The sequence below is a fragment of the Suricata suricatta genome, chromosome 9 (assembly GCF_006229205.1).
Source record: "Suricata suricatta isolate VVHF042 chromosome 9, meerkat_22Aug2017_6uvM2_HiC, whole genome shotgun sequence".
In the NCBI taxonomy this organism is placed as follows: Eukaryota; Metazoa; Chordata; class Mammalia; order Carnivora; family Herpestidae; genus Suricata; species Suricata suricatta.
Window position 1 is genome coordinate 33,895,731 of NC_043708.1, and position 21,956 is coordinate 33,917,686.

At 37.0% G+C, this 21,956-nt stretch overlaps 1 protein-coding gene across 9 annotated transcripts in view; it reads right to left on the reverse strand.

Annotated features, from left to right (window-relative positions):
* Positions 1–7,592: 7,592 nt before the first annotated feature.
* The window catches only part of FUT8 (fucosyltransferase 8), a 291,085-nt gene continuing 276,721 nt past the window's right edge, over positions 7,593–21,956 (reverse strand). For all 9 annotated transcript variants that reach the window (XM_029950670.1, XM_029950669.1, XM_029950671.1 and 6 more), the window contains 2 exons: positions 16,433–16,583; positions 7,593–8,669 (listed from right to left, as the gene is read on the reverse strand). In XM_029950670.1, coding sequence (XP_029806530.1) covers positions 8,352–8,669; positions 16,433–16,583 — 469 coding nt within the window. In that variant the 3' untranslated portion in view covers positions 7,593–8,351. The remainder of the gene's footprint in view (positions 8,670–16,432; positions 16,584–21,956) is intronic.

Here is a 21,956-nt window from a genome sequence, read left to right on the forward strand (position 1 = left end):
TGTCACAACACAGTATTTTATATACTGTTAAGTGAAACTGCAATACAATCTAAGTTTATTTTGGGAGTGTTTGCTGTATCATTGGATTTAATGAAATGTTTAGGTGCAGTAGGCATGACTTTAAGTATATAATGAAAGAAAATGCAAAATGCTTATTGATTTATGATGTGGTTTCACCTTAGCTTGGGCAAACCATGCAGTATTTAATACATAGTAGCAAAATATTTACTATTGAAGCTTGAAAAGATGTGAGTTCTTTGTGTGCAATCTTTCATTTATGCATGTGAGAAGGTTGTCTTTTTTAAAATATTTTTACATTGTAGTACTTGTTTTGCTTGTTGGTGGTGTTTGCTTATTTAATACATTCCGTCAAGGACAGAAATTACATGCTGGGTTTTTTTTTTTTTTTTCCCCCCCTAGGAAGTGTGTCTTGGGATTTTCCCTTACTATTTTCGTTACTTTTTTTTTCCTCTTCTTTTTTTTTGGTGGTGGGGGTGGTTATGTTTAAATGAAGTTGCTTTTACAACACCAAAGACTTAATCATCTGTTTCCTATATAAAAGGTAGCTATTTTTTTGCATAGACCTCAAGTATATTGTAGTATAGAGGTGGAATTTAAGGAAAGGTATTAAGCAGGCTGTGTTTTAGCTTATGAACAAGTAATAAATTGTATCATTTATCTTGAATGTATCATAGATAAGCTGCTATATAACGATCGCCACTTCAGATAGCTGTGAAATTAGGTGATTAACTAGTTGTTACATAACCTTCTAATTTCTGTATAAGTCTAAGTACATGAAATAGAAGTTGGGGTTTTGAATTTTTACCTTGCTTTTCTGTTTGGAGTGTAATTGTAACTACTGTAGTATAAATGATGGAAAATAACTGCATATGTTAAAAAAATAAACAGAAAAAAAATAAAAAAAATCATACAGGAAACAAAAAAAAGAGTTCAATACCATCTCTGTCAGGAAACTTCTGATTTTTGAGGGGGTAGGGTAGGGCCGGAGGGAGAGTCACAGCACACTAATGGCAGTACTGAATTTATGGGCAACCAGAAGTCTTTAGTTATGTCTCCTATAGCCTGAACTGAGACCCAACTGGCCTTCTGGATCTCAGAATAAACTACACTTGTAAGCTGCAAAGATGTTAAATGCTCTAGTATTTGTTATTTAATGCAGTGATTCTTAGCCCTGATGGTATGTTAGATTTACCCTTTCATTTCAATTTTTAAGCAACTTTTAGGGATTCTGATTCTCTCAAACAGTATAATTTACTATTAACTCTTAGTTACTAAAAATTTTGACAAGGGAGTAAGAGTAGTGATAACAGGGGTGCCTGGGTGGCTCAGTCAATTAAGTGTCTGACCTTGGCTCAGGTCATGATCTCACGGCTTGTGGATTCGAGCCCCGCATCAGGCTCTGTGCAGACAGCTCAGAGCCTGGAGCCTGCTTCAGATTCTGTGTCTCCCTGTCTCTCTGCCCCTCCCAACCTCACACTCTCTTTGTCACTCGAAAATGAATAAATGTTAAAAAAAAAAAAGTATTAACAGTTCACATTTGTTGAACTTTGTACTACACGCTGAACTAACAGATTTTCATAGGTCAACTTATTTAATCCTTGCAAAAACTTTATAAAGTAGTTACTCTTATTATTTTCATTTAATTGATGGGTAAATGGAGGTACAGAAAGGTTATTTGCTCAGGTTCACAGTGCCAGGTAGAAGACCCAGGATTTGAATGCAAACAGACTTACAAGAGAACTCATACTTATAATTACTACATCATGGTTTCCATCAATGTCCTTTTTCAAAGCATTAATAAACTGTGTGAACAAGTCACGATAGAGCTCTATGGCAAACCAGCAGAGACTTGAGTTAACCAAGCCTTTTGAATAGACACAGCCACTTCTTATATGACTGCCTATGCTCAAGCAGCCTCAGATGCTCTATCTTGCCCAAAGTTAAGATGGTTAATGCCACGCTGAAATCCTAGTATAGCAGTATGCACAGACACAATATTCCTTGAAGTGGTTAGAAGCCAGGCAGTCTGCATTTGGATCTTGGCACTACCACCTTCTAACTTTATCACCATGGGCAAATTACTTAAGACTTCTGTGCTTCAGTTTTTTAGTCGATAAAGAAAAAGTAATAATAGTACCTACCTTATGATTATGGTGATTATAAATTAACCCAGTAAAGTATATAGAAAATCCCCAGGTACATAGAAAGCGCTCAGTAAGTGCTAGTTCTTATTGTAATTCTCTATTACTCTATAGCTATATGAAAACAGGAAACAAGATTAGTCTGGTTTGTCTGGTTCTTGTGTAGTTACCATTGCTAGCTTTGTAAATAATCTAGTGTGAAGCATTACTCACTGTCAAATCTATCCACCTCTATGTTGGCAATCTATCTTATTTTTAGAAACAGAAATATCAGCTCCTCTTTGATCATTCAGTACCTCCTAGTTCACCATGTTTCCTTAAAGACTACCAAGAGCCCCAATCTCTCTCTCTACACCAAGGACCAGAAACTTGAAGCATACTCTAGTATTGTCATATTTGGGTGTAATGGGAGGAAAATCATAGGAACTCCCTAAGGCAGCACCTCACTTTGTGGTCTGTTGAGTCATAGACTGTAATTCTGAGTGTAGGAAATCAAGATTAGTGGTCAGGGCAGTTGAAAAAGAGCCACTTTGGATCCTTAAGGCCAAGTCTGAGAAGAGCTTAGGGTATAAGCTATCATAGCATAGCTGTCGTTTAGCATACTAAATTACCTCTGAGGTTAGGGTAAAAGTCAGCCAAGCAGACATTTCCAAAGACATGGGACATGTGTAGCAACTGAACCTGAAAGCATTATACAGCTGTTACCAATGTTACCAATCCTTTCCAGAGACAGAATCTTTAAGTAAGGAAAAAACGTTCTAAATCTAGTCTAGAGGTTATAATCTAATGTACATGGGCCAAAAGTAGCTACAGATGTCTTATTTGCTCTGTTTAGTGTTTTATGTGGCTTTTGAGTTAGCTGCTAATATTTAAACTTTGAAGATGTTGCGTGGCAAATAGATATTGTTGGTCTTGGAAAACAAAGATCTGGCCGCATTATGTCCTTGGGGCAATAATCAGCTGAGGCTGAGCATTAACTATCTTCTTTAGACATGTGGAACCCAACCAGACAATAAACATTTTAAGGTCCTGATTAAATCTAAGCAATTCATTCCACAGATGAAGAAAACAGAGCTCTGGAAAACTATTTGACCTCTCCACATTTAATGACAGAGTCAAAACCATAAGACTGAGTGTTCTCAATCCCAGTTCTATGATCTTCAGTGAGTATAGCTGACTCTTGAACAATGTGGGGGTTGGGGTGCTGACCTCCCAAGCAGTTGAAAATCCATGTAGGATTTTTGACTCCCCGCAAGCTGAACAACTAATAGCCTACCTGACCAGGAGCCTTACCGATAACATAATTAATTATTTAACAAAGTTTTTGTATGGTGTATGTATAATATACTGCATTCTTGCAATAAAGTAAGCTGGAGAAAAGATGATATTATTAGGAAAATCATTAGGAAGAGAAAATACATTTACAGTACCCTGCTGTATATATATATATAAACCACATATAAGCGGACCTGCACAGTTCAAGGGTCAACTGTACTGCTGCTCTTTGCCCCTCTGATTGTAGATACATGCACATTACCTGCTTGTAAGCACTATGACAAAGAGAAACAAAACTGAGGACTTTTGCCTTTGCTTCAGTTGTCTTGTTGGGCCAGAAATTCTTAGGAGCTGCAATCCAGTAGAGAAGTTAAGGCTAGCTAGAAGCTCAAAGTCCTAGCATTCCTCAGGCTGCTGACCACACCCACAGTCTAAACTATCTGTGCTTTCTGTACAAAACACTGCACATTCCCAGCCTCCACAGATGCTCTCATATGCAGCTGGGTTATGAACAAACACGCAGCTTCCTCCTTTGTTAATGGCCTTTTCTCTACCCACACAGGCAGTTAGGGAACAAGAGCCTCTGTGGGACACTGATGCTGGAGGAGAGATCATAGAGAACAGTTATAGATGAGAGGAGGTTGGTAGGAACTATCTTCCCAAACATCGAATGGCTATGGCAATGGCCTTCAATACACTGCTTTTAAAAAAGTGTAGGCTTCATCCAGATTGACATAGTTTTATGCAAAGGATGTCCTAGCTATGCTCCCCCTGAATGTAGCAACACTGATTTAGGAAAATATTTAAAATCTTTAGCTTAAGTAGACACAAATACACAGTAATATAGCTTCATTACACCTTAGGTCCAAGAATATCTTACCTAAAACTGTCCAGGGGAATATGTTTCCCTTGTATCTTGGAGATGTCAATGACGTAACTATGCTCTGTAAGTAATTAGGATAGAAGCTGAATAAACAATGAAATAGTAACAAGGGAAACATTCACATGAGATCATGCTCTGTAAAGGTAGGAATAGAAAATTAAGATTGTCTAATTTAAGGACAAGGAGAGAAGAAATCAGGTGGCAACTGAACTGGACTGGAGATGGCAAGGCTGAAGAGCTGAGCAGGGACCTGGAGTTAGAGATTTTGACCTGTGTAAAGAACCAAAAATGAATCCACACTGTCAAAGAGCAAGGCTCAAACATGGATAATGCCAACGCCAGCTAAGCCAAGAACTTGCCAAGGCTTGCCTTTGCTCTGTCAAGGACCTTGGAACAGCTCCTTCATGTTCCCATGAGGGAGAATGCTGCCAGGAACTGGTAAGAACAGAGGCAAGCTCTCCTTCATGTTTCCTTGTGGTACTGCACTTAAAAATTCCCAAGAGTCTGTATCTGGCATATATTTGGATGCCAAGTCCCCAGATTGATGAATTCCCAAGCCATACATCTGTTCTGTACAGGTCTATTGATCCTGGCTATTGTACAGCCTACCTGGGACCACAAATGACGTACCAGACAGTTGGCTATGGTCAAAGAGGACTTGTCTGATTCTCTTCAACTAAGAAAGGCTTCTCCTTATTGAGGGAGAGATTTTTCTAGTGCCCCATTTAGACTAATACTTTCCCTGCTTATTGAATATACAGTGATTGTAATTTCTCAGTACTGAATAAAACAATACTCTAAGAGATTGCTTTTTAAATGTGCTTTTTCACTTTTAACACCCAATCCTTTCAGAAGCTGAGGCTCTTCACGTTCTTGACTTAAGAGGGAACCAAGAAGACAGGCTAGGCTCTATAATAATAGGCAAAACTAAAGCTCAGAGAGGGACACAGCTAGTCTGTTACTCATTGGGGACACCAAGAAACCCTGCATTAGGGCTGGAAGCCCTTTCACAACAGACAGCACCAGCTCAGTACTAAATCAAACTTCAGTGGTAAGGCCACGAAAGCCTTGGTAAGACCATTTATATATATCTTGTCAAAGACCCAAACCTTCCTAGCCTATCACTAGTCACTCAATTCAAAACTATGCAGTTTTTAAGTACCATATCCCCGTGAAGAAAGTACAACAGTGGTGAGGAAATGTTAGCCCTCAGCATGGCAGTGTGTAGAAGAGGAATCACCATCATGTGCATGATGATTTGCAAAAGAGTAGCTCAGAAAAGCTTTTCAGGAAGATGTGGTCAGCAGTATTCATTAGCCCTTCACACCTGCAGGTTTAATAATTTGGTTAATTCTTCATCTTCCTTCCTGCTTGAAGCAACTAGCTGCTTAGCAATTATGGCTAGCATCTAAACAGGCTGTCACAGGACTATGTTCCCTTTTCCCACACCGTGCTTTTTCATTTTAAGTCTCTGCCTCAGAGTTTAGCCTCTGGTATGGTGAAGTTTAAGCACTTATTGAACGGAACTTCCAAATGATAACAACTATAAACTTGACAAGATACAAAAAACTACCTGAGGGCATTGAGAACGAACAAAAAGCTGGCAGATTCTGGATACAGGTTGAAACTTAGAAGAAGGAAATGGAACAAGGTGAGTTTCCATTTTTATGGCTTTTAGGCTGACTGAAAACTGCAGTTGAAGAATCAGAGACCACCACAGAATCAGAGCAACCACAGCTGCTAGAAGTGAGGGGGAAATCTCAGAAGAAGAAAACCAAAGAAAAGAAAACCTCAGATTCTGTGCATAAACTCCATGAAAACCTCTGGCAGTCCCCTGAACCATACATGTGCGGGGTTAGACTCTAAGCTAAAGATAAAAGAACTGAATTGAGATTTGAGCTGCTGCCTAAAACACAATGTGCAGTTGGAGTCCAATGAAGTTAAATGCCTCCCAACAGAAACACAATCAGCACTCTGTTCAGAGGAATATAACAGAACCCATAGAATAAACATTTAAAACATTCAGTTGTAAACAGTCTAAAATCACTGAGTATTTGAAGAACCTGAAAAATATGACTCTTTCTCTAGAGAAAAGACGAACAATGGAAATCAATTCTGAGATGATTCAGATGTTGGATTTAGCAGAGAAGAAAAGAATTCTAAAGCAGGTATAACTATGTTCAATAAAGTAAAAGCATGCTTGTCACAAATAAAAACAGGAAATCTCAGCAGACAAATACAAGCAGAGGAATATATACCATCATTAGTAACTGATGTTCTGATGACAAGTAAGATGGGAATCAGAAAACAACTCATATTCAAAAGTACCTCTGTTTAGGGGGAGATTTTTATTTCAAATGACTTTTATTTGTACCAAAACGAAATTGAAAGTTTCTTGCTGATATGATAGGTAGGTAGTTATTGATCTTTGGAAGACTTGACCACAGAGAGAAGTAGAAAGAATTTAGGGAAGTTTGGTGGGGAGATTTTGCATAGAGGTAAAATTTAGTGAGGATGTGAAAGACAGAGCTTTTCTGTCGGGCATTCCTGGTATTCAACACCAGGCCTGCTACTGGTTCTTAATGGATCAAACTCTTCTTTTAGAAGTTAGAACACATGCTATGAAATATTCTTGCCATACATCTAAAGAAGGCAGGCTGCAGATAATAGGAAATGATTCTATAAGGAGAAAAGTGATGTTCAGAGAGAAAGCATAGAGGGCATCAAAGTCTTGTCTTCTGAAGTGATTCTCTCATGGAATTACTAAATGAAGTCTATGGAAAGGATAATCCCAAATCCATTTTGGGTCTCACACTGATTCCTCTCTCCTTTGTTTGGAGAATTCTACATGCTGTGAGATATGTACTTCAGAAACAGAGACAGTTTCCCAACCCTGAAGGTTCCTGGTACTCTCAAAAGCAGAACATGATAGGAAAGGGCACAGATTGGTTCCTGGATAAAATAACAGGACTCAACTCACAAAGAGAGACAATAAGCCATAATAAAAAAGGTTATCAACAGGGCTAAAACTGTTTGTTTTGGAAATGGTGGGCACAGTTCCTCTGGGGCAAGAAGTGTATTTAATTCAATTAAAACAAATAAATAATGCCAAAAATAAGAAAATAAAAGCTCTCAAGGAGTATTCTTAGTAATTTTGAAATGCATACCAACTAAATTCAGTTTTCAGTGTTAAAATGGGCTAATGACTCTTTGACCTAAGACCTGAGTAGTCACTCAATGAGAAACAGAAAAAAAGAACTAAGCAGAAAATCTATAAAACTCCTCTTTTATCATACTAAAAGTTGACCACATCATCCAATGAGGTAAAATTCTAGAAACATTACAAAATTCCTCTTTTTAAAATTTATTTTTTTGTTATCAAAGAGAATGTCCAGAAACATTGAGTACTAAAGGTCTGTTCATGGCATTGTTTTACAAAAGTTCCTAATGGAGTGTGAATATTTTATTTTCTGATTTATCCTTCACTTATTAATGATGAGGTGGGCGAATTGATGCAATTACTAAAAAAAAAAAAAAAAAAATCCAGACAAAAACATCCATTCTCATTCTGAATCTGCTGATTGGAGTGAATTCAGTGGTTACAGTAGCACCACTGGCAAAGAATCAACCTCCCCGCAGTAGGGAGCTATTTGGGGTCTTCTCATTAGGTCACAAAGGTCTTTCTGATATAGGCACCATGTTTGAAGTCTTACACAAAATGTCTGTGTCACTTAAATTACACAATGTGGCAGTGTTTGTTTCATGGGGACATAATCTTGAAGGGCAAAATAGAAAACAATCTGTTTGTATGTTATATGTGAGTACATTATTGGACTGTGCATGAGTTTAAGGGCATTGTAGCCCTTGTTAAAGAGTAATTCCACCAATGGAGTATCTGTAAGTTCCCAATTGCTCCTGGTGCTTGAAGGTATCTCCTTGTTTCACCATGTATTGTAAGGTCAGGGCCTTCTTCATCTACTGTTTGGCTCAAATGGTTGTGAGTTTAGTTGTCCTTCTCTTCCATCTAAGCTTTACTTGTCAGCCTCAGGATATGTGGGGTACTTGACCGTTTCTATCTTCTCTCGTACTTTGTAGGAGGGATATAGGCCCGTCCTTCCCAGTTTCCTGTTGACACCTTTAGAATAGCCATCCCAATGATTTCCAGCCACACCAATGATATCTCCAGGTTCCATGGGGATTTCATCTACAGTTCGAGGTTGGTGAGGATAAATGGCAACCTGGTTGTGGGCATTTTGGCCCCCAAAATAGTAGATGTCATCCAAAGAATGGAAGTTTGCAGAAGCATCAGGATGAAGTGTTTGCATGATTTCATAAGCAACTCGACAGACCTTGGGAAAGAATGAAAACAAAAATGTGTTAGTATACATAAGATCTCCTTCATAGCAAACTGAAGGCCCTTGACTGAACAGACTAGGACTAGAACAGGACTAGGACTGGGGGGATGAGAAGAGGTAGATTCGAGTCACAGGTTTTCAGTCCATTTGCTCTCAGATATGGTACAAATCATTCTTCAATTCTGTGTATCTTTTTAAACATAAAAGATTACAACAACTAAGGGCTTTGGGAGAAGAAAAATATAAAATGCAAAGTACTTTAAGAAGATGAATGAATTAGTTTTAATCAACACTTATTAAGAGCTTCACAGTACACCTTGTGTTGGGCACTGGTAATAGAAAAATGAGTAAGACAAAGTTTGTGTCCTTGAAGAATTTAAATTTGAGGATTAGAATTATAAATACTTCACACAAATGCTGCTGCTCCCTTCCCTTCAGTCTCAATCAAATGCACACTCTTCTCTGCCAGGTTGAACTTGATCTCAGAATTCTTCTCAACAGAAGTTCATGTAATTATGGAGAAGTGACAATTACTGGCAAGTGAGCTAAAACATATCTGCCATTTCTGTTCTAGAGTTTTAAGTGTCCTGAGTAGATATAGGCATTCTAGGACTGAAATAAGATGGACTAACCTTTGGTGAAGATGTATTTACTTGATGCATTTAAGGCTACTTAAAAGATTCCTCTGTCCAGAGAATACCTACCATGCCCACTGGATGCCTGCTGAAATTCCACAATCTGAGCTTCATATATTGAGCCTGATGCTTGGTGATAAAGTTAAACTATAACTATTTTCATGGGAGTATAGCATTTTAAGCAATTAATAAGTATATTCATTATAAAGTAAACGGGTTTCAGGAACTTCTCTAAGAATAGGTGAAGACAGAAGAGAGAATACTATCATTTTGCTTAGAAAATTCTTCCATTATATACTGTGAACAGAGAGCTCCAGTCAAATTTTCCTAAATCTCCAGTTGTGGTTGTCTCAGTTAATGAAGCTTTATTGTCTCTATACCAATACTTTTACATTTATTTAAAATGATACTACTAACAGTAACCTGTTCAGTGGAACAATTTAGGATTACCCTACAGTCCCTTAAAACTCTGGTATTTATGAGATCAAAAACTGAATGGAGACACTCATCCTTAACTGTTATGAGCAAAGGAAAACTGATTAGGTTAAGCATTAACTTAACTTCTTAAAGAATCTGAATTCCAGGAATTTGAGGAATGCTTTTCAAATGCTATATGTAATTTGCAAATGAAACTAAGTTTAGACAATATTTAAGATTTTGCAAATATGGACTAAAATACAGGAAGAATCAGTGACTTGCCCAAATTCTAGCACTAGAATTTGTCATAGTCTAGTCTAGTCATAGTTTGTCATTGTCTAGTCATAGAAGCAAGACAATGATTTTGCTTGCAAGTTTGCTACTCCATCAACAAACTAATTTTATATTGGGGAGGTCGTGGTACAATTGAGATCACCAGTAGAATAATGAGACTGTAATAAAATGAGGGTAAAAAAGATCTGTAATGAGAACTCCAAAATCAGCCAAAGGCCCACACAGGGCAAGCAAAATCAAGTGGAGACTCTGGAAAGGAAAAAACTAATTAAAATAAAGCAGCTCTGATAATAGCAAAGTATAGTAACAATAATAGAGACTAATATTTTCTGAGTTTTTGCTGTCAGACATTGTTTTTAGGTATTATTTAATTTAACCCTCTCAGTAGCTCCATACAATTCTGTCGTGCTCATTTTAGAGGTGTCAGAGTTCAGTTTAAGGAATTTCCCCAAGGTCACACTATTATTAAGTAGCAGATTTCAGTTTGGAACCCATGCAGTTTGTGTATGCTTGTAAACTCCTCAGCATACGTTCTCTTGTAGATCCTATTCTCCATGTTTGGATTGTAACACCAGAATTGTAAAACATAAGGCCAAGGCAAGACTTGGGCAAACTTGACAGTTGTTCCCCACCCCCCCAGGACCCCTTCACTCACTCTTCAATTATATCTAGCCAGGAATGCAGGAGCTTGCATTTGCATTGCCCTTGGGAGGACCACAATATCCAGCATGGCAACAAACCCTGATGTAGTTCTTCCTCTCCACTCTTAAGTGTCTCATTCTCATAAAGACACTGCTTTCAGTCCTATACCCTTAGGGATCTGCCTTCTTTCAGGGGATAATCCTAATACTAAGTATATATTTTGATAGCCATAGTTGTTCTGTTAGCCTATGGATAATATATATTTTCTTCAAACAAAGAAAAATGAATGGTAGAAATTTCGGACACTGAGGTAGGCCAATATGGGGCCCTTTATTCTTCTCATAATAATGGGAATCCTATGAGTTGGTGGCTGTGATTATCCATATTTTACAGCTGAAGAAACAAGCCCCATAAATATTAAGTAAATTTCAAACAAACAAAAGGGTAGGGGGGAAAGAGTTGGTAAATGGTAGAGCTACAATCACAATCCTTTTTGGCTCTCAGCCATACACTAAATTGTCTTAGGATAAGGACCTAGTACTGTGCCCACCACGTAGTAGGAGCTCAGAAACACCTGTTGAATGAATATTGCTTCATGCATAATACTAGCCTAGCAGTGAAGATGTAAGTCCACGAGTGATATTTAATCTCTAAGATCCCATATAACATTTTTGGTAGTTAAAAAAATTTCTCTATTTTAGCCCAGGGGAAATTTACTGCAAAGGGCTAGAAAGAGGACTATAGTGCTGCTGTCTGCATTTAATTACCCGAGACTTCCTCTCTAGGCTTTACCAATCCAAACTGGGTGGCAGGTAAATGAAGGCTTTCAGTTGATATCAATACTCAGTTTGATACTAGACAGGTAGTATGACCGGTGCAAACCCACTGGCTGGCAAAGCCGTGGCTGGCCATATGTAGTACGTTTCATCTCATTTATTACCTGTCAGTATATCATTTAGAACACCACTAAGCACACAGTAATGGGTCAGAGTAAAATTGCTGTCAAAGAACAAAACACAGATACAACTGTATTAAAACAAATAAATAAGGTGAGGAAGGCCCATTAACCTGAATTTTATCCCTGAGGAGTAGCCAGCTGAGTTTATATGAGCCTCCAAAGCCTTCTCAGAGCAGATGGGATCTTGTTTCGTTGTCAAAATGGATGGGGCTGGGAGGATCTCTGCACTTTTCCTATAAACTATTTTGTTCTGCTATTCGATGAGAGAACAGTATCCACTGTTGTTTCAGAGGCCATACCTCAATGCCAGAGTCATCTGTCTAGAATGAAATGAATGTAGAATATTGTTTTTCCCTTTGGGCTTTCCAACATCTGATTTGAAGTGTAGTGGGGCCTGTTGTGTTATATGCGGATTTGGAATCAGACAAAAGAGTGCCGTGAACATGTTGTATTAAGTATGAAAAAGGGAAGTGTCATAGGGGAAAAAAAAAAAGTAATTTTGTCCTACGGTGATCTGAATGGTTGGAACTACTGAACAATGTTGACTGCTTCTTAAACAATGCTGTTTACCCAAAGCCTACTTTAAAGTGAGCATCTACAACAATGTCTGTAAATCTGATTCCAGAGTAATAAAAACAGATTCAAAAATCTGATAAATAATAACGGCTGTTATTTCACCCACTGCAATTTCTTTGCTTCATATTTAAAATAGTTTTATTAAATGGGAAAATAAGTGACAAAGTAGATGCTTTGAGTATAGGCAACTTCCTGTAACACAAAACAAGATTAGAGTATTTGGTAGAATAGTTTGGAATGTGATTACACAGTTTTCAAAACTTACTTGATGTTCTTGGAAAATGTTAATATTGCCTCTAATTTTCAGATTAAATCCTGAGGGCTGTTCTCTTCAATTTATGAGGCTTTTAGGACAAACTTGGTTTTGAGAAACAGCTCTGGTGAAGGGATTCAGAAAACTAAGAGCAACAACAGTAACAAAATTAGAGCATAGAGTCATATTATTGGCTTAAAAAAACTTCACTTAAGGAGAGAAAATTCCCAGATCTCATTTATGAATATAAAACTGAGAAAGATTAGAAGCCCTGAGACGGAGGGGGATGGGTCCAAAGCCTTGTAAGCAATACTGACTGAGGTGCCATGATGTTCACACCTGATGTGATAGTTTCTCAAACACCAATTGAGTCCTGCATTTTCCCTTCTGGCATGACATTTCATTCTTCTAGTATCATTTACTCATGGTCAACAGATAAACTCTTTCTCACTATTCTCTTATGCTGTAATATTCCTCACAGGTTATTAAAGTTGTCACTTCCTAGTAACTTCTTGGAATATCAAGGAAAGTTTGAGAGTTGGTTGTTCATATTTTATTCTGGGCTGAGATTTGATTCTCAATGTTTTATTCTTTGTCACCATTTTGGATGTTAACATTTTAGTCTTCTCCCATTTTCTAGTATGCCTATGGCATACATATATAGGGGTGTCTGCAGGTTAATTTCCCTAAGGTCAACAAATATATAATATTACTTGTATTTGCTAAAGCAAATAATATTACTTATCATTTACCCTTTGGAAATGAAGAGGCTTTGTTTCTGAAAATGTATATTATATGGTGATATTCTCTTTCAGTAAGCTAAGTAAAACAGAGTTGAGGTGGTATGTTGGCACAGAGAAATTAAAATGCTGAATGTTACTGGCTACTCTTCTTAATGAAGAACTGTTATACACACTCAATGGAAATGACTATTTGGTGGGACCTATGCATTACCCATGAGCACAAGGAGAAGTAATAGAGTCCTTGACTATCATGTTTCTTGCTCCTCCTTAAACATGAGAGTTATGGTCTGAAATGGGGCCATGTGAAAAAAATGTTGCTAAAATAAATACCATAGAGTCTCTCTAACAGGCAAAGGTATTCCTATACGTTTCCCTATATAAATAACAATAGATGCTGATATTGTATTTAACATATCACTAAGTACTTCTCGTGCTTTACTTATAACTTTTAATCATAACAAAAACTCTATATAGTAGGTGCTACTACTGTTTTACAGGCAAGGAAAAATAGGTTAGTGATAGGCTAAGTAATTTGTTTAAATGCCACCCAGATACTAAGTAGTCAACGTTATATTTAAACCCAGACTGATTCCAGAATCCATGTTGCCTCAATCTTGTTCTCTGCCTAGAAGTCAATTGCTTGGCATTTTGATGCTATCAGTGGTTTTTTCTCACACTCCATTGGCAATTATGATGAGACATTTCTGGGGCAATTTCAAACAATTCCAATTTTGGTTTATGACAAGAGAACTTCTACAATCAAGCAACCAATTTCATTCACTGTAATACTGAACCATACAAACCCATTTTTTTCCTAAAAATATTTGCAAAAAATGTTGGAGCACAAGCCCAAAGATTTATAAGTGAATGTGGATTATTCCACAATCTCAAATGCTACAGCTGATAGTCTTCAAGAAAGGTATGTGATAATGGCAGTGATCATGTTTAGCAAACTGCTACTGTTTATATATTTTTACTGTTAAACTTTTATTCTGAACCCTAACATAAAAACTTCTGAGGTACTTGAGTCTATTTTGGGATACAAGATATTAGTTTGAATTTTGCTTTGGTTCAAATGAATAAAAGTTATTTTGGATGTACTTTGTTTGACTTGTCCAGAGTTTTTAGAAACAATATAATATATGCACAAATCTCATTTCTTTGGAGAGAAAAAGTCCTCTGAACTCCACTCTTTCTTCATGTGAACAACTTCTCTGAATCTGAGGTCTGGAGAACACACTGAAGTTGATGTTATGCACAAAACAGAACAAAGTAGTATGAACAATACACCTCTCAGGCTTGGACAGATTTCCACTATCATCAAGTAAGCGAGGTCCTGATTTCTGGGTCAAAGTTAGAATCATGAGGTTTTATGAATCAAAAATTCTATAACAGATCCTTGAAGAGAAAAAAAATAAAAGGATTTTCTTTCCAGAATGAGCCTAATGGTATTATTAAGAGCTGGAAGAAGGAAAGCAAAATAGAGCATATCCCTGTAAGTCTCCGTGCCTGTCTACATGTAAGGCTGCTCAATGTTTACACATGTATATATTTATTTCATTTTCAAGCTTTCTAAACAAGAGCTGTGATTCTCAACAAAGGCAATTTTGTCTTCCCCACTGCTGTGGGATATTTGGCAATATTTGAAGATATTTTTAGTTGTCACAACTTGAACTGGCCAGGGATGCTGCTCAGTATATTACAATGCACAGGATAGCACCTCACAACAAAGTACCTGCCTATGATGCTAATAGCACCTAGGCTGAGAAACTCTGGACTTTATAGATAGGCCTAAAATCTAGGCCTACAGAGGAGGTGCTATATTTGGGAAAAATGACCCTTGGTACACTCATTCAAAACAATAAGCATTCAAAAGTGTGTGTAGAGGTTGTTACTAGTCATTTTCACCTGTTGATCAGGTGGGCACATAGCCAGATTCTCAGTAACAGTTGAGAGAGACCAAGTAATTGTAATTCCTCCCTTCTGCCTCCCACGAGAATAGAAAAGGGAGCTTCTCAAAGACAGGATCCTCATTCCAGTTAGGAAAAACCATCAGCAGTGGATGCCTTCATGGGAACTTGAAGGCCAAGGAACTTTTCTGTTCTGATGAGGTCTGCTGCTATGTGATTTCTGTTCTGGGTAGCTGTCCCTGGGTCAGTTGTATTCTTATTCCATACTGAAGGAATTCATAGCCTTTGCTGAGACAGGTATCTTTCCAACAATCATATCATTGCCCCATTGTGACAATGTGCATTGTCACAAAATTTTAAAAATCTGTCCATTTCTTTATATTCTCTGAAGTATATTCCAATGAAATGGTGCGACCTTCCTTTTCACATTTCCTATTCTCTGGTTCTTTTAAGCTTTTAGGCATACATTTATCTTATATGATCTACATTTCTTGGTAATTATTCTCCAATTACTTCATATGAGTATTTTGCTCACTAGATTCTAGACCAGGGTAAGATCTATATATTCAATCTCCCTGGAAATCCCCTCTGCACCTAATATAATTCTGAGCCCAAATAGTCATTTAACAGCTTGTTGAATGAACTAACCAGTAATATGCACATAAATGAGAGAGCAGAATAACACCAATGATAAATATTTCTATGCTGATATTCCACTGTGTATACAAGGCTGATTGGGCCACTCATAAAAACAAATACACCAAGCCCATACCATATAATTATCTGCAACAATTAAACTCAAAGAATGATTATAATATGGTATTGCGTAAATTTAATGTATAGTTTCTTGCATGGTAGAAATGTAATAGGACTTGAAAAAAATTACATTTACTCTTTATTTTCTATAAAGCAATTGAGTGAGTCACAATGCTTGGCATTTCAGCCTCTCAGTATCAGTGCATCGATGTGTAGAAGTGGATGGATTCTGGCTGCATACTGACGGTATGCAAAATCAGAGAGTATTAAGTAAGCTTACTTACTTGCTATTTCAGTTAAATGCTGTGAACATGCCAAGTGCTTTAAACAACTCCGGTAGCGGCGTCAGTGATGTATTCAACCATTGCTGGCAAGCAACTAAATACTCAGTGCACTTGAAGAGCTATTTTTTTTGCAGGGAAAGGGGATGGAATCTTCCCATTCTTTCACAAAAGGAATCATTCCCAAATTGCATCTAGAAACTAAACATATACACATACACAAACCCAAGAACTTCTGAACTCAATATGGCCAAAAATACTGACCATTTAAAAATGCCATACGATCTCTTACCTGGGATGAAAAAGTACACACTAGGAAGTCGGCCTGGGAGAGAAAGTGTATATCCAGGATCACACCCCGAAGCGAATTTTCTGTGTAGCGATTGTGTAGTCCAGCTGACCAAGAGATAGAGTTATCACTAATAAATTCGTAAGTAGGGTACCTGTAAAAAAGAAATAAATTTTTACACAGTCACTGAAATCACAGTATTCTATCAGGATGTAGTATCTTATCAGCAGAAGGCAGACCTACTCCTTTGACCAAAGTTCCTTTTTCTAAAAATGAGAAGCGCTTTAATTATGGGGTTTAATAGAGTAGTTGATGAAGCATCTTTGAATCCATCAGTGGGACAGAAAACATTCGTGAGTATGTTACATGTTATTGGCTCATTATATAATATACACGGACATGTATCAAAATGACCCTTCTCAATTCATAGGAGTTGAAGGTTCCTTATTTTCTTTGTAATGAGTGACCTCTATGAGGTTTTTCAAGCTGCCTTCACATTTGGTCACTGAACTTTTCCTTCAGAATATAAAAATCATGATTAAATTTCATTAAAAATTTTGACTTAGACTTTGTGATCATTCAGACTTACCATCCCTAACCCCTATCCTCATCAACAATAATGGAAATTATTTATTAGCCAACAGCAATAATGGAAAACCAGTCTAATCTATTTATAAAAGCAAACCCTTTATAGATGTCTACTAAGCAACATTTTGGTAGTCTTGAGATAGGATGTGTGCTTAAAAATATTAAAACAGGGTATCTTTAAAAAGTCTACCATATGTTCAAATGATTCTACTGAGAATTAAGAGGTTTAAATATACTCTAGTAGAGAGTGAATCCATTTTCTTAGAGTAGGGGGTAGATCTTCAGAGTTAAGTTGCAAACTTTGGCACTTACATGAAAATGTGCTAATAATTGTACCTGCTTTATATAATTCTGTAGGAATTAAACACATTAAGCAATGTGAAGTGCGAGAGGAGCACCAGACACGTACTAATGCTCAGTAAATATTAGCTGTGATTGTTAAACATTCTTCTGTGGATATACAGCTGGTCTTATTCTTTCCTTCCTTTAGATCTCGGCTGAAGTACAGCCTTATTAGTGAGGACTTCGGCAATTTCTATCTCTTTTACCTGATTAACTTTTCTTCATGACCTTTATTATCATTTGACATAATATGTGTTTACTGTTTATTTACTGCCCATATCCATTCCCACCTCCATCATTCCTAAGTGGAATGTAAACTCTTTAAAGAGGCATTTCATCTGCTTTGTTCACTGTATTATTCTCAGTACCTAGAAGAGAATCTGGACTATAACACGATCAATAAATATTTGTTGAGAGGGTAGTAGTTCCTATCTATAAATCCTGAATCATTAAGAGTCAGTTTACATGTCTGTCTCCCCCAAAGGTTGGGACTATACTTTTCTCTGCCTCACCTAGTACCTAGTACGCCACACAGTGCTGTGTAAATCAGTACATGATACTCACTACCTGTGTCTGGGACCTTTTCCTCATCTCCTAACAGCTGCTTCAGATTTCTCTTCATTTCACAGCCACCAAGGAGCTGCTTCTCATTGCCTCTAATGATGACTGTGATGGCAAAGTCTCCAAGCACTGTTTCAGACTGGTATTCAGTTTTCAGATCCATCTGGCCTCATTATTTTTGACATTTTACCCTCCTCAGCCCTGAATCAGGGAGACGAAGGAAATGTCATATTTGTTCTAAAAAGATAATAACCCCAAAGACTTTTAATGTGATTCTTGTGAAGCTGCATACCCAGGCATGGGGCAGAAACAGCAACAAATAAATATGAAAAGGCTGGAGGAGAGAGAAGTGGGAATTGTTAAAACACACCAGCACAACTTTTATCCTTGAATAGAAACTGTCAGCACAGTTTGGGTGCTCAATGAAAAGAGAAGAGTGATCTTTTTACTGAGAAGTGACAGTAACATTAATGCCCTTCCTAATTTAAAGACCTCTCCCTAGAACCAAACCAAAAGAACACCTAAGTTCCTCAGGGCTCATCTTTCTATGCAAAAGACTGCTTGGCGAAGGAACGGAGTTTGGAAAAAACGAACGGGAACAAAGTAAATAACGGAAGAGGGAGATTTTGCATCTCCAATAATGAGCATGAAAATTTCTGCACAAACATGCTTCTTTCTGGTCTTTTGCCCACAAGAATGTCAGCAGAGGAATTCTTTTACTGTGAGGTTGTAGAGATTGGCAATGATAAAAAGAATATTTTTTTCTCCTTCCACCTTATAAAATTTTATTTTTATATCACTCACAAAGGATTAAGTTAAAGTTATAAACTAACAACACATTTTTTTTTTCCTGAAGTCTCTCTCCAGGCTGAGCGAGATACTCTCCGTGACTTCTCTGTACCTGGTGTACAACTCCTTCAGGACACGCATCTAACTACATTGTAATTATTTGTTACACATATACTGCCCACCAGTTGGGTACTCCTGAAAATAAGGGGCAGCATATTACCTTCTATTTCTCTTTGTATTCCTAGTGCCCTGTAACTGTGTCTAGCATATTACACTTCAATAAAATAGTGAAAAATTTGGCCACTCTTTATTGTGGAGTCTTCATTTCACAGGGCAACCAAACACTTAACAAAAACCATTAAGTAAATTTTTCTTGCCTCTATTCATTTAAATGAAACTAAGTTTGGGAGTGTTCATCCAGCATTTTTGATAAAGAGCAAACTAAACATATAAATATTTACTCTGGGAGATTTTTAAAGACATGTTTATTCTCCTGTTTCACCCCTGTTCCCAATCTGCACATGTTAGGATACAATATTTGATAGACAACTTGAATAGTTCTTACTTCTTTGCCAATGAATATGTGATTTAAACACTCTAACAGTGAATTACCTAAGAGAGATATCTCCACATTGGCAATGGTTGCCACAGTCAGTGGACTGCAGGTGCCAAAATCTCACGGATGAACTCAGTCTGAACTGAGAGTAACCAGAGATCTGATACCAAGCAACAAAGCATTGACTGCTCATTTTCACACAGAAACCACATATATAAAGATAATCTTGACTACTTTTTATAAAAGATAAGCTACCCAGAAAATAGATTCTCCTCTGACTGTGTGAATCCTATGTATCATTTAATCATCATTCTTCAGTTCTTTACCCTCTTAAAGCACAGTCTCATAATGACCCTGGACTCTATACTGCAATGAGAGACTATTCATGCTTTTGGTCTCCTAAAACAGTGGCAGAGGTTTTAGGATTTGCTTATTATCAAAGCTAATCCTGACAGATCTAAAACAGAGTTAATTCAGAATAGAAAAACATAGAAGTAAAATAATGAGAAATAAGCATTTAAATTCCTGAGATCTTCAAAATGATTCAGAACATTAAAATGAAAGGACTTCCAAAGAGGTAAAAAAATTGCGTAAAATGCTGCTGCGGCATTCCTAATAGAATATGGGAAAACTGCCTCCTGAACTACCATACGCAGAGCAGCTACTCGCTGCTGACCACGAAAAGGAGATTCAAGTTTTATTAGCAACATTGTTGCTTAAATACAAACATATCATGCTGTACATGGATCAAAGTTGTAAGATGCCCATATCCTTTTATCTAAATATTTCCAAGGCCAGAAATCTAGCTTAAGGAAATAATGTGGATAACTTTAGGAACACACTGTAGCATTATTTATAAGAGTAAAAAACTGGAAATAACCTATGTGTCCAATATTAGAAGAATGAGCAAGTAAGCAATGGCACATCTATACAGGAGGTATGTAGCCATTAAATGGGACATTTGAGATAATTATTTTTTTAGTGAAATGAGAAAATGGATCCATTGCTGTATTAAGAAAGGGGTTTAAATTATATAGAATATGATCAACTACTAAAATGGGTAACTATATAAATGCTATGTAAATAGTATAAAGGGAATAAATGACTAAAGGGAATACATCAACATTTAAGTAGCTGTTGCCACTGAGTAATAGGACTGTGGGTAATATTTTTCCCTTGCTTGTATACTTACCAACTTCCTTACTGTCTAATGAACATGAATTATTTTGCTAGTCAAGGAAAAAAGAGAAACAGGAAAAAAGCTTGTGATGCTTCAAGAGCAAGTAAAAGAGTAGATATATTTTAATATTTTTTTCAATCAAGCTACAAATTCAGTCTGGTATTTTAAAATGAAGGAGCTTGGTGAACTATTTCTACTCTGTTTCTGGATATCAAACTAGAAAAGTATCTGTGAAAATTTCTATATTGTGTTTTGTGCCCAAATGTTCATTTAATCCTTAACTGTAAGTATGTAACTTGGCTCACACTTGACTGATGAATTTCATGGTCCTGTGTGTGTGTGTGTGTGTGTGTGTGTGTGTGTGAGTGAGAGAGAGAGAGAGAAGGAGCCTCTACAGAAGGAGCCTTAAAAAAAAAAACCAACTTATATCAGGTTTAGATTCTTAGGAGGGAGAAATAGGATTTAAACTATTATCCAATGCTTTGGATAAACATCTACAGTATAGTCCTGACTTGAAGTTTGTTTTTCTCCCTAGCCTCTATTTGTGACATAAAAAATGGACCAAATAATAAATAAATTAATTTAATAGCCAATAGTTTAAGTGACTGACAGCTAATAAAATGTTTTCACACTGATGGAATCGAAATAAACATAATTCAGTATTTACTGGGCACCTACTAGAGGTAGGGACTGTCTAAAGTGCTTATAATTCAGTGAGAGAGAAAGAGGTAAGCAAGTGCTAAGCACCAAGTCAGAGGAATGCAGAGAAGAGGGACACATTGGGATTCAGGGACAATTTCTGGAGCAAATAGTGTCTGAGCAAAGCTAAGAATACAGAATCATCTCTCTCATTCCTTGTTTTCACATATTTACTACATCCTTTATTTATTAATAATAAGTAAAGGCCAATTTAGATTTACCCAGATCCTATGGTAAATTCCCAATTAGGATCAGCATGTTTATGTGTTTTCTTAACCCCCTATGTTAACTCTATAGCAGCACTACTCACACTGTATAGTATGAGTAATTGTTCCCCCACTAGACTGGGGATTCCTTGAGAGCACAGTATCTTGCCTATCATGGAATCATCAGCACCGAACACAGTGCCTGAAATACAGGCATGTTCTATAAATGACAGATTACTGTTTTACTGCTCAATACATACTAGCAGTTCTTATTCTTCCACTTATGAAATTTATCTTCTGATTCTTTACTTTTCTTTAACATAACTTCCAAGTTTCAGACATTTTTTGTAAGTTGAAAAGTTACACATATTTTACATGTTTCAGTTGCTCATAATTGCTAGTGAAGATAGTGAGAGCAAAAACACAAGCACCTGGTATGTTTTATTGCTAGCAGTTCTATATAGTTCGTTAGCGTTTGTGTCCCCCTGGAATACCTATGTTTGAACTATGATAATATTTGGAGATGGGGCCTTTGAGAGATGATTAGGATTAAATAAAGTGCGTGAGAATGGGGCCCTCATGACAGAATTAATGCCCCCAAAGGAA